The sequence below is a fragment of the Typopeltis vanoorti genome, chromosome 9 (genome assembly GCF_054136105.1).
Source record: "Typopeltis vanoorti isolate ZY-2024b chromosome 9, IOZ_Tvanoo_1.0, whole genome shotgun sequence".
Classification (NCBI taxonomy): domain Eukaryota; kingdom Metazoa; phylum Arthropoda; class Arachnida; order Uropygi; family Thelyphonidae; genus Typopeltis; species Typopeltis vanoorti.
Window position 1 is genome coordinate 60,086,869 of NC_143557.1, and position 13,998 is coordinate 60,100,866.

Consider the following 13,998-nt stretch of genomic DNA (forward strand, 5'->3'; position numbering starts at 1 on the left):
GTGGAGATTCACTGTCAACCCATTTCTGAATTGATTGACAGTGAATCATTTTTTTTTTGCCTGAATTTCTGATTATACTGCACTTTTCCTGTCAACCCAACTGAATCAACTTCCTTTCTATCTTTACACTCCTCATGCAACTGATTGTTACAATTATTCATCTTTATGCTGCTTCCACAGTGCTTTCTTCCAAATTTCATGTTTAATTCATCCATTCACTACTTGACCTTATTCACCTTGCTGACCTTTTGGAATAAGTACGTTCACACATTGATGCTGTTAAATGTCTTGGTTAGTTCCCAAGCAACATTTTTCTCCTTCCTGCTTAGCTCTTCATTCCATGATGTAGCTCTAAGCTATCTGCTAAGCTTCTCATAATCAGTGGCTTTATAGTTCCATATATCACAGTAATCTTCACATTGTTGATCACCTGATGGTCACTCTTACCAACTGGGGTAGGAAATGTAACGCTCCATTTGCAATCACATCCTTTGATGAAATAATTAAATCTAACTCTACTGATCATCACATGTCTTCCCTTACATACTGCTTAAGATAGTTCTCTCTCGAGAATAATATTCTTTATATCCAAAAGCTATCTCTTCATTGTAATCTATATTACCATGATTAAAATCATGCATAACAATCATTCTTCCCTTATACATTTCTTCATCACTATCCTCCACATTCCCTGAACTGTAGCAACATGATTAAATATCTCTTCCCGCCATTCTTTACCTCCACCCTATACTGACTCGGAACTATTTGCCACTGTGTGCAGACATTCCCATGCCATCATCAACAGCACTCCCACTTTCTTCCTGTCCTTTCTATTCTAACAAAAATCATCCTTATCCAACCACGTTTCACTTATTTCAATAATTTTTAGGTGAATAAACTCAATCAGCAAAATCATTTCATCTCACTTTTGTTCCAACCACCACCACTAACTCTCTTGCTGAGCTGCTTCTCATATCCAACATATCAGTTATCCTGCCTCCTGGAAAACTGACCTTGTAGACCCTCTTATTTACCACAATCTAATAATGGAATATTCAAACATGGCTATTGTAGTTATTGGTCACCTCTGTTTTCTGCTTTCCTATATTCTATCTTTTGCACTCTTTCATTCCTATTCACCAAACTTCTAACCTCACTGTGCATCATTTTCATCTCATTCTGATTGACTTGTTTTTCAAGTCTTGCACTCTGACAGTCACACTGTTGCTCCTTCTCAATCTGTCTTTTTTTCATTTCATCATTTACTTTCCTTCGCTTCAGTCCTTTTTTTTTTTTGCACAACAGGTATGTTCTCTTTTCAGTGTTGCATTTACCAATAACAATGTCACTGACATACAATTTCCAACTCCCGTTCAGTCCCTCCACAATCTGCTATGTATATGTGCTGCACTCACAACAACGAACCATTCTCTAAAAAAAAACTGTGCTGCTAATTACATCTGATTTTTGTGCTGTGTGGCATGCAGATCTTGTTTGTACTGCTATTTTATTATTCACCACAAGCTTAAAAATTAGTAAAAGAAACATCTGTATCATACACACACAAAGCTCTATAATCTTGTAGTTACGCTAAGCCAGTGTTTCTAAAAGTGTGGTACACGAAAGGTCTTCAGGGGGTACGTGGCAATTTTTGGCTATGCATCATTAACTCATGGAATCATTATATTTCTCAACAAATAGTACAATTAGAGACAACTGGGATAAAAACTACACTAATGAATCACATCTCCCCTCTAACAGAAACTGCCATATAGACTTGAGCAAAAACCATATGTTGCACTGGCAACATATATTTTTGCTTGACACCACCCCGTCATGAACGTGTTAAAACTAAGAAATACATAGTGAATGTGTTTCAGATATTATGGAATTCAGTTGAAGAGAATTAGTTTTCAACTCAACTGTTGAAATGTTAATTTGTCTTTGGTTCGCACGATCTTTTGTTAATACCGCACCAATCATATGCACTTCTTCATAGCTACTCTATGTATCTCAAGTCAAGCAAAAGTCTTCTTTCCCATTATTTCAAACAAAAATTACTTGTAAATTACTGGTAATTTTTGCTTGAAATAATGGGAAAGAAGATGAAGCTATTTGGGTAGATGACTTTGACGATGCACACAAGGAAACTGTTCTTGATGCCTAAAGTAGCGATAGTGAGTAGGAGCTTCTTGGTAAGTCACACCATTTGCAGTTTTTTTTCTAAAAACTTTAGTTTCCGAAAATCCCCACGTATATCTTGCACCACGATTTTTTAGCTTTAATTTTTGGAAAAAAGCGAGTTATATTCAAGTAGATAAATTTACGATAATTTTTTTAGCTTTCAAATTCTTAAGCATAGATCATTGGTTAAAGATTGGATTTATAAACCACAAAAGAGAGCAATATAGCAAATACAAGTAGGTGCAAGCAACAAGAAAACGTTGATATTGTATCTGGATCAAATGAAATTGATAAGGGTGTGTCGTCTGACATCTGTAGAGAACCAACTAGGAAGAAGATGAAAATCTTCGTAAGTATGATATGAATTACATGAAATGTGGATTTTCATGGACCGGAAAAAAAATAAACCATTCTCATTCCTACAGAAATCTACTTTTTGATAGTAGATTCAACAGCCTGACACTAAGCAGCCCTCTAATAGTTTATTGATGAGTAAACACGTTAATCCTGGTTGGTGCTCAGGGATGTCAAGGGGAAGAGAGGATGACTTCATTTCATTCCCTCTGAAACAAATTTAAAATAAGGTAATGCCACTCTATATTACAGATTGATCTTGGCTAAGTAGAAAATGTCAATTGTTGGAAAGCAAATGATGACAACCTACAAGTTCTTAAAATTCAGTCAGTATCTGTTCATATTCTGTGATTTATCTAGCCACTTTTTATGAACTTTGGTTATGGCAGTCATATAAAATCCCATGGGTGGATAATTTGTTATGGATTCTCTTTTGTTGGCACTGACATAAGGTTTTCCTGGAAGTCTAGAGAAAGCTTTGTCCATCTCAAAGTCTCAAGTAATATTTTCTGCTGCTGTTTTTTAAGATCTTAAAGATACATGTTGCCATCTTGGATGAGCTTGTTACTTATATAATTTCTTTCAAAACATGAATGCAAATAGACTAGTACTGCATTGATTAGAAATATAAAAATGTCATGCTGTGTAACATCAAAGCTGCTTGCTGCTTGGATCAGATTTATAGAAATCTGGTAACACCATTGTAGCTGCACAAGTTATGGGAATTAAAAATATTTCCGACTATCCAGAGTGAATGCAACTGCATGGTGAACATGGCTAATTTTGAAGGAGAAAAAAAATTCTAAGGAGATTAAGCTTCTGCAGATAGTAGTACTGTATTTACCTTATTATCTTTACTGTATGTAGATAAGGCTTTATTTGAGTTTTTTTTTTTCCCCCCATCTAGGGTCCTTTCTAATTATTGTGAGGATTCTTCCTTCCTTTTGATATCAATTGCTAGGAGAATGGTATGTGAATGTGGTGTACCAACTGTGAAGGTTGGTGTAGGAGGTATTGCTGTTTTTCATGGTTTTGGATGGGTGGAATCTTAATACATTAATACATAATATTGCTTACAACTTTCTAGGAAATTCTTTGCTTCCAACTTTATGGCAACAGTTTAGTGAAGAAAATATACTTCCAAGCCTTTTCAGAAGATTGAAGGCTGCTATAGCAGCAAAGGGTGAACCAACTCCATATTAATACCTTTCATATTAGTGAGGGTTGGAATGAGCAGGAATCTGCATATTTTGAACAGATAGTGTACGTTTATTGGTTTAAATGCATAAAGACATTCTCAGTAATTATTCAGACAGGATTTTCATTGCTTTTCTCTTACTTTATTTAGTGGGGGAGGAATAAACCATCCTATTATGGATACTGCTGATTATCTCTTGTGGTTTAATAGATTACAGCATACATTTGTAGAATGGGTTAAAAGGTATTGTACCAATATTTTACTTTCGTAATAAAGGCATTTTTTTTTTGAGCCAGGAAATATAGTGGGAAAACAGTAAAGAGATACTGTTCGCTAAGTCCTTGGAGATCATCTGATTGAATAGCTAACTGATATTTGGAGACTAGTATGATCATGTTTAAGTTGAGGAAGCTTAAAACCATCCTCTTTTGTTTAGTGGTCACTGTCTTCTACTGTGTACAGTGCTAACAATCATAGTGAAGATTCATGTAATTTTTATATTCTACTCATTCCTATATATTAGTTGTTCTAATTATGTATAAGTTACTCATTATCCACTCAACCAAAATGTCTTTGGTTGAGTAGATAATGGCTTCTAGTTCAGTGATGTCTAAAAGAAGCCTGAAGGTCGTATCTTTAAGAATCTAATTTTTCAGTGACATGTTAGAAATGTTACGTGATTTAGTTCAATGGTGAAAAAGTAGTTAGGGTAGATAGTTCTAGCTCTACTAAGTAGTATTTTAAGCATGCTGAGTTGTTGGGAAGAATGTTGATGAGGTAGTGTAGATAATTCACAAGAAAGATAGGATTCCATCTGGTTGTCAATGAAGGAGAGAACAGTTGATTTTTCCATATGGATGATTCACATCCATATTGCCAGCTTGGTTGCTTGAATGGATAGCATGTCCTCCAACCTACATGATATAGGTTCAAATTGCTTTGTGACATTGCTAGTCTTAAGTCATAGGATATTTTCATTGCCCAGTATAAGACCATCACCTTGCTTATTGGATAAAATAGCTTTAAAGGTTGTCAGTGTCTTTTTAAAAATTTATTCAAAGGGTAGTAATTTCAAATGTTTGCAGCACATATTTTTAATATATAAGCAACAGAAAAAAAGTGAATACTGAATTTGTAGACATTTTCAGAAGAAATTTAGTTATTTTGAGATAAAAAGAAATATCTTGGTAAGAGAATTTCATAATCAGCAAACCAGCCCCCCCCCCATCCTCAAAATGTTAATTTAGGACACACAGCTGTAAATTACTTTGAATTTATGAAACAAATTTTTTATTTATTTATTTTTTTTGAAATCTGCTCAAAAAATTAAATACACACTCCTAGACATACATAAGTAGACTGTTTAGTAACTCCTTATGCAATAGACATTTTTGTGTAAGGAGTTGAAACAAATTTACAAACCAGAAACAATTTATGTAAGCTGCATCCCCCATTCTCCTTTCATATAACTTTGTTGTGTCAAACAGTTATGCAAAAAGTAAACATGTAATGCAATGCAGAAATACTAAATAGTAAAAAAATAAAATAAAATAAACATCCTATTTTAAATAACAGATACATTTTGCATTCATATTTGCATCAAGTATGAAAACTTTTGAACACTGAACACACCAAATACAGTATAATTTACAATTTGGCCACACATTATCTGCATATTACTGTTCATGTCATTCTATAAGTTCCTCCACATCATGTTCATGGATCTCTATTTCCGACTTTCATTTCAGACAAATTATGGAGACTACAACCATGTTAGAAATAATTACTTTAATTTCCCAACATTTCTACCTTCATATTTTAAGGTCATCACCTGGAGTATACACATGTATACAGAGACAAGCTATATTATATTTCAAACAGTATACCGAAGAGAGTGATTTATTCTACTGGCCTAATCTTTAATGAAAAAAACTACGTCAAAGCTATATGCTACTTATAACATTTTCAGAGAATGTAGTTTTATTACAGCAACTGTTGCTGTAGTAAAATTATCTATGAATTTGTGCTCTGATAATGTTATAAATAGTATAACTGATGTAGTTTTTTTTTTCTTTTTCTTTTTTTTTTTTTCAGTTATCAAAAACATCTAGTGTGTGTAATAATTGTTAATAGGTTTTTGTTGTGGTAAAACTTGGGTACCAGTACCTCTGATTATGTAAACTGTACGACTTACAAAACTTGTCAGGTTTTAATTGATTATTTTTATTTTTATTGAGACTGCAGTACATAATACTGCAGTCTCAATACTGAAAACTTCCCACAGATTACCACGTAATTATAAATTGTGGTAGACTGCTGTGTTTAATCCATATCTATCTGTGTGGTTCAACAAACACTCTGCACTCAGAAAGACATGTGAGGGACTTTCGCTATAGAGAAAGTTGGTTTTATTGGATCAGTCATTGCTTATTTTTGGAAGGAGAAAGCCAAGTAAATTTATCACTCTTCTGTTGTAAATACTGACAGTTAAACAAAAAAAAAAAAAAAAAAACCTAATCTAGAAGGGATAGATTCTTGACCACAGGAAGAAGTGAGTTATGTTCTTAAAGAATCTGTACCAGATTGTGACCATCTGTTTGATCTTAAAGATTTATTACTTTTCCATGCTATTGACAATTTGACTCATTTCCCCATGCTTTGTCACTGTTAGATGCAGCATTTCTTATGCTATACCTCTTTAAAGTTCATTTTAACATGGTTTTAATCAATGAGAGCTTTCCTTGCTAGACAAGGAAGGCTCTCAAGAAAGCAACTTTTTGTTGCTTTGGATCCTGGCAGCTTCTGTTTATCTTTCATATCCTCTTGAAAATCTTTTCCAGAAGAGATTGATGTTGTTGAAGTTAAACATTTGGGAAGATAAATAACCTTGGTAAATTCTTCATGATTTCTCATGAATTAATTGTAGCCTTATCTGCTGATCTTACAATTGTCATGTGTGATTTTATATATCTGGTTGTCAAGTAAGGATGTGGCTAGAAGGGTTCCTTCTTATCATTCTCTGAATGAGTCCATGCTTACTCTCTGTAGCCAATCCTACATAATATAGCTCATTAGTTCTCACGACAAATAGTTGAGAAAGCATGGGAATATAAATACAAAGATTTGTATTTAAGTTTTGTCGATCTGGAAAAGGCATATGACAAGGTGCCAAGAGAGAAGCTATTCAATACGCTACAGTTATATGGTTCAATGGGGCATTATATCAAGCAATACTTAGTCTTTATTTGAGTTGCAAGTCAGCAGTTAGAATTGAAGGATGTACATTATCCCCTCTGTTATTCATTATCTATATGGATCACATTATGAAGGAAAGTAGTATTAAAAATGATATCAGAATTGGAGATGTTAATGTATGCTCTTTGCTTTATGTGGACGATGTTATACTTCTAAATAAATTCCCTACAAGTTTGTAAGATTCCCTGACTAAATTGAATAACTGTTGTAATAGATATGGTTTGAAGGTCAGCAATAAAAAGACAGAGAATGAAAATACGTAGAATTGTTGAAAATGTCAATTGTGTTGTGAATGGAGAACCTGCGGAACAAGCAAAACATTTCAGCTACTTAGGCACGATTTTTAGTGAAGATGGTAAATTAAATATGGAAATAGACAACAGAATCAACAAAGCTGGTATGGTAGGAAGTGAACTGAATAAATTCATATGGAATAAGAGAGAAATTAGTCGGAACACTAAATTAGCTGTATACAAGAGTGTTCAAACCAGTTTTAACTTATGGATCTGAGAGCTGGGTCAGAAGTAAAACACTTGACCAAAGAATAGAGCCTGCAGATGAACAGATGGCATCAATGCAATATCATATTAAAAACGAGGATATTAGGAAAGAACTTGACGTTGTCAGCATCCAGGAATGTGTTAGCAGAGCTAATCTCAGGTGGTATGGTCACTTAAACAGAATGGGCGAGGAAAGAAAGGTTGGCAGGAAAACGACCCAGAGGAAGACCAAAATATAGGTGGATTGATATGGTACAGAGTGCCTTAGACGATAGAAATATAAGATCTGATAATGTTGGGGTCTCGACAAGTAACAGATTGATTTCGAGGAAAATTGTAGATAGGAAGTTAGTAATGATGCGAGTTTGTCATGTAGTACTATCATATCCTGTACACCCCCTTTGAGGGTACATGTCAGGAATTTGATTATCTGCTGATGCTACATAGTTGGTTTGATCCTAATTCTTTAATTAAAATGACTAAAGCACCCATAACCTGTTTTAAATCCAGTGTGCAACTTGAATCTTTAGATCAGAATATAATGATCTGCACCTTCTTACAAATTATTTGTGACATATGTTATTTAATGTTGCAAGAGTTGGAGAATGAGGGACATAGCTAATAAGAATGCAAGCTGATTTGAATAGGCAAATGAGTGAACACCAGTTCACTATGGTCAAGTGCAAGGTTATGCAAGGACACTGGCAGGCAAAGTATTATATTACAAGTATCTAAAAAGACCACATTTATTCAGTATGAGGAAATAGTCTTTTTAGTTTGAGAAATAGCAGATATGATAGACTTACAAGTTGGTAAGGGGATTTTACAATTATCATGTGTGATTTTATATCTCTTGTTGTCAAGTAAGGATGTGGTTAGAAGGGTTCCTTCTTATCACTCTATGAATGAGTCCATGCCTACACTCTCACTAGCCAATCCTACATAATGTAGCTCATGCAAAATATTGTTGATTAGTTCTCATGAAATGTTGCTGCTTTAAAATGATCTTATAGGAAACAAGTATCTATTGTGATATCTTGTGATTACTTTTTTTTTTCTTGTTATTAGGGAACAAGAAGAAGATAAAGAGCTAAACATGAAATATTATCATCACATGCAAGGTGAGTATATAAAACATTGAAATATTCTATTAATACACATTGCTTAGATACGCTGTTGGCCACTGAAATGCAATGCAACGAAACACTTGAGGATTTAAACATTGAGTTTTATAGTTAAGTTAGTATAACTCTTACGGGTAAATACAATGTGGAACTGTTTCAAGTTTCATTTATTTTAAGATTAGTGCAACATATCTTGACTAAACACATGAACCACTTCAGAAACAATGCATATTTTTTATACTGTCTGGGGTACTGATGTTCTAAAATAAAAAAAAAAATTCAAGCAATGCCTGCCAACAATATTTATTCTCTTATAATAGAGAAAATAACTTAATTGTTATTAAATATAATGATAAACTTCATTGGAGAGAAAATGTTGAAATGGATAATGATTGTGGGAGATATTTCATCATCAGGTGTGAGAACACCCTCCTACTTATAGGAGGCATGAAGCACTTGAAAAGTTCCATGTTTGGTCTAGAGCAGGATTTCCAGACTATATATAAAAAAGAAATAAAATAATAATGATCCTTCGCCTACCCACAATACAAATGTACTGTAAGCCGTTGAAAGTTTATTTTTCACTTGGTTAGAGTATAATAAATTTAGTTTAATCCTTTATCCAAGTGTGAGCAAACAAAGTTTGTGCCTGAAAGTATCTTCAGGACTGGGTTAAGGTGGTACAACACTAGGGCAACTCATTGCAAAGGTGGAGCAAGCTACCAACACTCCTATCTCAGTATCTCCTATAATGCAAAACACATCTCCTTGCGGATATGTCTAATGTTATGCATTAAGGGAAGGGCCACTACCCAGACTAGTTTAGACCTTTATTGAGGTCTCTTCAGAGGGAGCCAGGCCCAAGTGGAGATATCAGGCAGAAGCATTAGCAGGTCATCTCTACCTATAGGAATTGCCAATTGGTGTGCAACCCTTCGCAACGAGTTGCCCTAGTGGTGTACCACCTTAACCCAGTCCTGAAGATACTTTCAGGCGCAAACTTTGTTTGCTCACACTTCGATAAAGGATTAAACTAAATTTATTGTACTGTAAGCCATGTCACAAATCAACTGGTACTACTACTTCTGGCATAAGTTAAAAAAGAAAAATTATAAGATACTATGGTGATGAATCGTGCATTTCACTCTCCCACTTACTTATTTGCTAACTACATCTTTCATGATTATTGAATCAAAAGTTGGAAATGCAAACAAAAAATATCCTGTTAAGTTATATGAAATTAATTTAAGATATACACACACACGTATATATAATGATATAAAATTTATTTACTGTTATAGAATGGAACACTGCTGTAACAAAAGCAGGAAAATCAAAGATACGTCTGTTGGAAGAAACAATTGTCAAAAGTAAAGGTGGAAAAATTAAGGGCAAGCTACAAGGCTTATCAGAAATGTGTACCATAATTTAACAGTTCTGTTTGTGTATTTAAAAACTTCTTAGCCCACCAAACTACTAAGTGTATTAAATACACATTTGTTGGAGTTACTTGCAGGCCAAGAAACTCTGTACTTCATTAGTGAGAAACTTTTTGTCACAATATAGTATTAACTTCTTAATCATTTGTAAATATCATTAGAACAATAAAGTGTTGCACTAGTTTTGTAATAATTGAATTTCATAAGTATATTTACATTAGACATGAATCTTCTTCTAGTCAATAATTTAAGCTTTTCTCTTTCATTGTAATAATCTGTATCTCAAGAATAAGTCCTCCATCACTCAATCCTTCAAATGACCACTACTACACCAATGCCATTTACTGCTGACAACCACTAGTATTTCCACAGACAATCGCAAACATCCATGCCCATGGCAGCATTCGAACCCGCATCCTTTTGACTGGAGAGCAGATATGCACAACATTATTAAGAAAAGGGATATTCAAATAACTAAGATTAATAAGTTTTACTGCAGATGATTCTTAAATCAACAAAATGAAATATGAAAATAGGCAGGAATCAGAAAACAGTTTATCTAGAGAATAAATTTTGGCTACACTGGTATCGAAAACCTAAGGATGAACACTATTTCTAAAGATTACAACTGCAAATTCACACGAATCACGACGTGACTTTTCAAATCACACCCAAAGGGAGTGAAAAGTCACATGGTAGCAATCAACAGGATAAAAGGCAAAATGCTGTTTTAAGCAAAATGTATTTAAAGGAAGCTCTTTTCCTGAAGGAATAAAGTTGCAAACTTGGATGTCTTGTAATGTCTCAAAGCCATGAGCTAGATGATTTCATGCTGAGAAAAATTATTGGAAAACTTAGAGAAAGTTTGCAGCAATATTGATATTGCCGAAGAGTTTGGAATCTTGCATAGCATTGTATCCACGATCTGAGCAGCATTTCAAACCAATGGAATGTCCAGATGTTTGTTAAGATGCTGCTGTCTTTCTACCAGAGAGCATGAAGACAGATTTTTGGTTATAATAGCAAAACATACTCAACGCAACATGACAGATCAGCTTGCAAGTCAACTCCATTGTCGAAGCTGATATCTCAACAAACTGTAACAAGTAGGTCTATATGACTGAAGGCTTGTAGTTGGCAGCCCTTTATTCACAGTTCATCGTAGAGCACATTTTCAGTGGCAGTATTGTATTCATAAAAATTGGACAAGATACTAACTGGCTAATGTACTCTTTACAGACAACTTGTCTTACTCATCTGATTCTAGACAACACTTGATCTGGTGTGAAAGTGGTACTGTTTATCATCGCAAAAATGTTCTTGAAAGGGATAGATATGGCTGTGCTGGGGTCATGGTGTGGGGAAGGCATTATACTTGATGGATGCACTGAGCTACAAGTGCTGGAAAAAAAAAAAGACTGGCTAGTGAACAATATTATTATGTGACACCTCCAGGGAGTCCAAAGACTCAGAGGGAGAGTGTGCCAACAGCAATGAACGACTGCGCTCAAACTTGCTTAACTTTTTGCTGAGCCATTAGTAGCAGAGGTTTTACCAATCGACCAACTTTGCTGGCAATATTGCATTGAAATTGTTCAATATCATGTTCATTTGTGTGCTGTAAGGCAAAGAATTCATCTTTATGGATGAACTACTGTACCACATCTTACATGAGCAGTGGAGATACTGATGAAGACCAAGGATATTAATCGAATTGAGTGATCAGCACACTCCCAAGATCTCAACCCCATAGAACATGCTTTAGATGCAATGGAGAAATGCATTGCTGCTTGAAATTCTCCTCCAGAAAACAAATGCCTTCTCCTTTCTCTTAAGTAGAAGTGGGCCAGTTTACCTCAAGAACTCCTGAATCACTTGGTGCAAAGTATGGTATGACATTGTGAGAGCTGCATCACAGTTGAGGGTGGACATATTCCATACTGAAATGTCTCTCTACATAACATCCTTAGGAAATTTGTAACTTTTGCCAAAAACATACTGAATTTAATTTATACGAAATTTATAACACATTTTTGTGTAATATAATTTATTAGTATACTGGCAATAAATTTGTCTGCATTTGGCTGTAGTCGTGAAATTTTTTTCATATATAGGTAAAAATGTAGTTTGTTCTTAACTTTTGGATACCAGTGTATTTTAGTAAATAGGCTAAAATGATTTATTTTTTAGTGCAGATGACAGATTACATATAGGAAAAGATAACAGAACAAGAAAGTGTATGATTGGAAATCAGCTGAATACGTTTATATGGAACAAGATGTAAATTAAACAAAACATGGCTATATATAAGACTGTACAAACCACCTTTAAGTTGAATCTGAGAATTACATTAAAAATGAAACTGAAGACTTGGACCAGATGATAGTTCTGAAGTGATAACATTCAAAATAGACACCACTTTTATGATACAAAACTCTTTCAAAAGGTTGGACAGTATAGAACACTTATTGTAGAAAACTCAATTCAACTACCAGGTGAAAAATTATAATTTATAAACTATGATAAACTCATTTCAGCTGCTGCATCACCAATATCATACATATAAATTATGGTGTATAACATCTGCTTAACGATGCCATTGATACTGACTACAGAATTTAAATGCAAGGAACCTGCCATTTGTTCTGGTTAAATGAAACTAAAAAAAAAGTACCCAAATAGTATCTCTCAATATGCATTAAGAGATGCTATTTGGCCAGCAAATGCCAACTCAATATTCCACCAATGAACATATATAATTCAGTAAAGTCTTTTCTGAACAGTTTTGGAATTTAGGTTTACTAGTGCCCCTCTTTGCCAGTTCCTTAACTTGTCACTAATCAATAAACTCTAGACCTAAACTTCCAACAGCATTTGGGAATGTAGTCATCCTCAACCAATACAAGCATGACTCTTGAAATTAAATCAAAACTTTGACTGATATAACTTTTTAAAATTCTCACTAGGAGATGGGTGTGACTTACTCATGACATTTGTGTTTTGGCTGTATATATTTTCCTGAAGACTGCCTCAACTTGGAAGGTGAAACAATTTATTGTAGCCAATAAATTTTTATTTTCTATCTCCAAGTCTTACGATTTCAAAATATGAAGTCAGGAATTATCCGCATCTTATGTAAATATCTCACAAGTTAACTGGCTTAATTTCTCAAAATTTTACTGAGAATGATTAAAGAAATTCTGTATGGATAAACTCAGAATTAGGAGATTCTCATATAAAGACATTTGCAAGCATAATACAATTTTAAATGAAACAACAATTTAAAAATTAATTTTTATTTAAGAAATGCATGTACAGTAAAATCTATGTATAAAATTTACAGTGAATCAAATTTCATTTAAGTGTGACTCAAGCACTTAAATATATTTTTACAAAATACATCAGTAGTATTAGTCTAGCATATAGATTATTTTAGTGAAGATGGAAAATCACCTGGATTAGCAATATTAACAATACTAGGATCAAAGTCTTGGCCCTTGAAAGGAGATCCTTCTTTATTCCATGCTTCCTTCAGTATGTTATGAATTTTCTACATATATATATTTAAAAAAAAAAGTTAGCCCAAAAAGCTAGTAACAATTTGTCTTAATAAATTGTAAATCAATAGCTGAACTAGACATCAAATTAGTCACAAAAATATCACTGACTGGTATGGTAACTTTATAAAATATAATATAGATAATGTGCTAAATGGCATTATGTTTAAAATATTCTGTAGTAAAATTTGCTAATGGATATAAGACTTACGTCCATTAGCATTTTGAGACTCAACATTATTTCATCTTAGCTGCTGGTAAATCACACTGGAGTAACATTTCTAAGATAATTACTTTTTTAACTGACCAAATATAGTAGGGGGTTAGCAAGATTACTGTAATCCATTTTGAATACAGTAGTTTTGTGTGTGCATGCATACACATATC

At 33.8% G+C, this 13,998-nt stretch overlaps 2 protein-coding genes across 3 annotated transcripts in view; one reads left to right on the forward strand and one right to left on the reverse strand.

The window, feature by feature from the left end:
• LOC150103079 (uncharacterized) overlaps window positions 1–10,247 on the forward strand; it is a 65,407-nt gene extending 55,160 nt beyond the window's left edge. The window contains exons 5-6 of the mRNA XM_090398152.1: window positions 8,560–8,612; window positions 9,917–10,247. Of these exons, the coding sequence (XP_090254278.1) occupies window positions 8,560–8,612; window positions 9,917–10,047 (184 nt within the window). The 3' untranslated portion in view covers window positions 10,048–10,247. The remainder of the gene's footprint in view (window positions 1–8,559; window positions 8,613–9,916) is intronic.
• Window positions 10,248–13,334: 3,087 nt separating this feature from the next.
• The window catches only part of LOC150103080 (nudC domain-containing protein 3), a 116,968-nt gene continuing 116,304 nt past the window's right edge, over window positions 13,335–13,998 (reverse strand). For both annotated transcript variants that reach the window (XM_090397910.1, XM_090397909.1), the window contains exon 8: window positions 13,335–13,604. In XM_090397910.1, coding sequence (XP_090254036.1) covers window positions 13,482–13,604 — 123 coding nt within the window. In that variant the 3' untranslated portion in view covers window positions 13,335–13,481. The remainder of the gene's footprint in view (window positions 13,605–13,998) is intronic.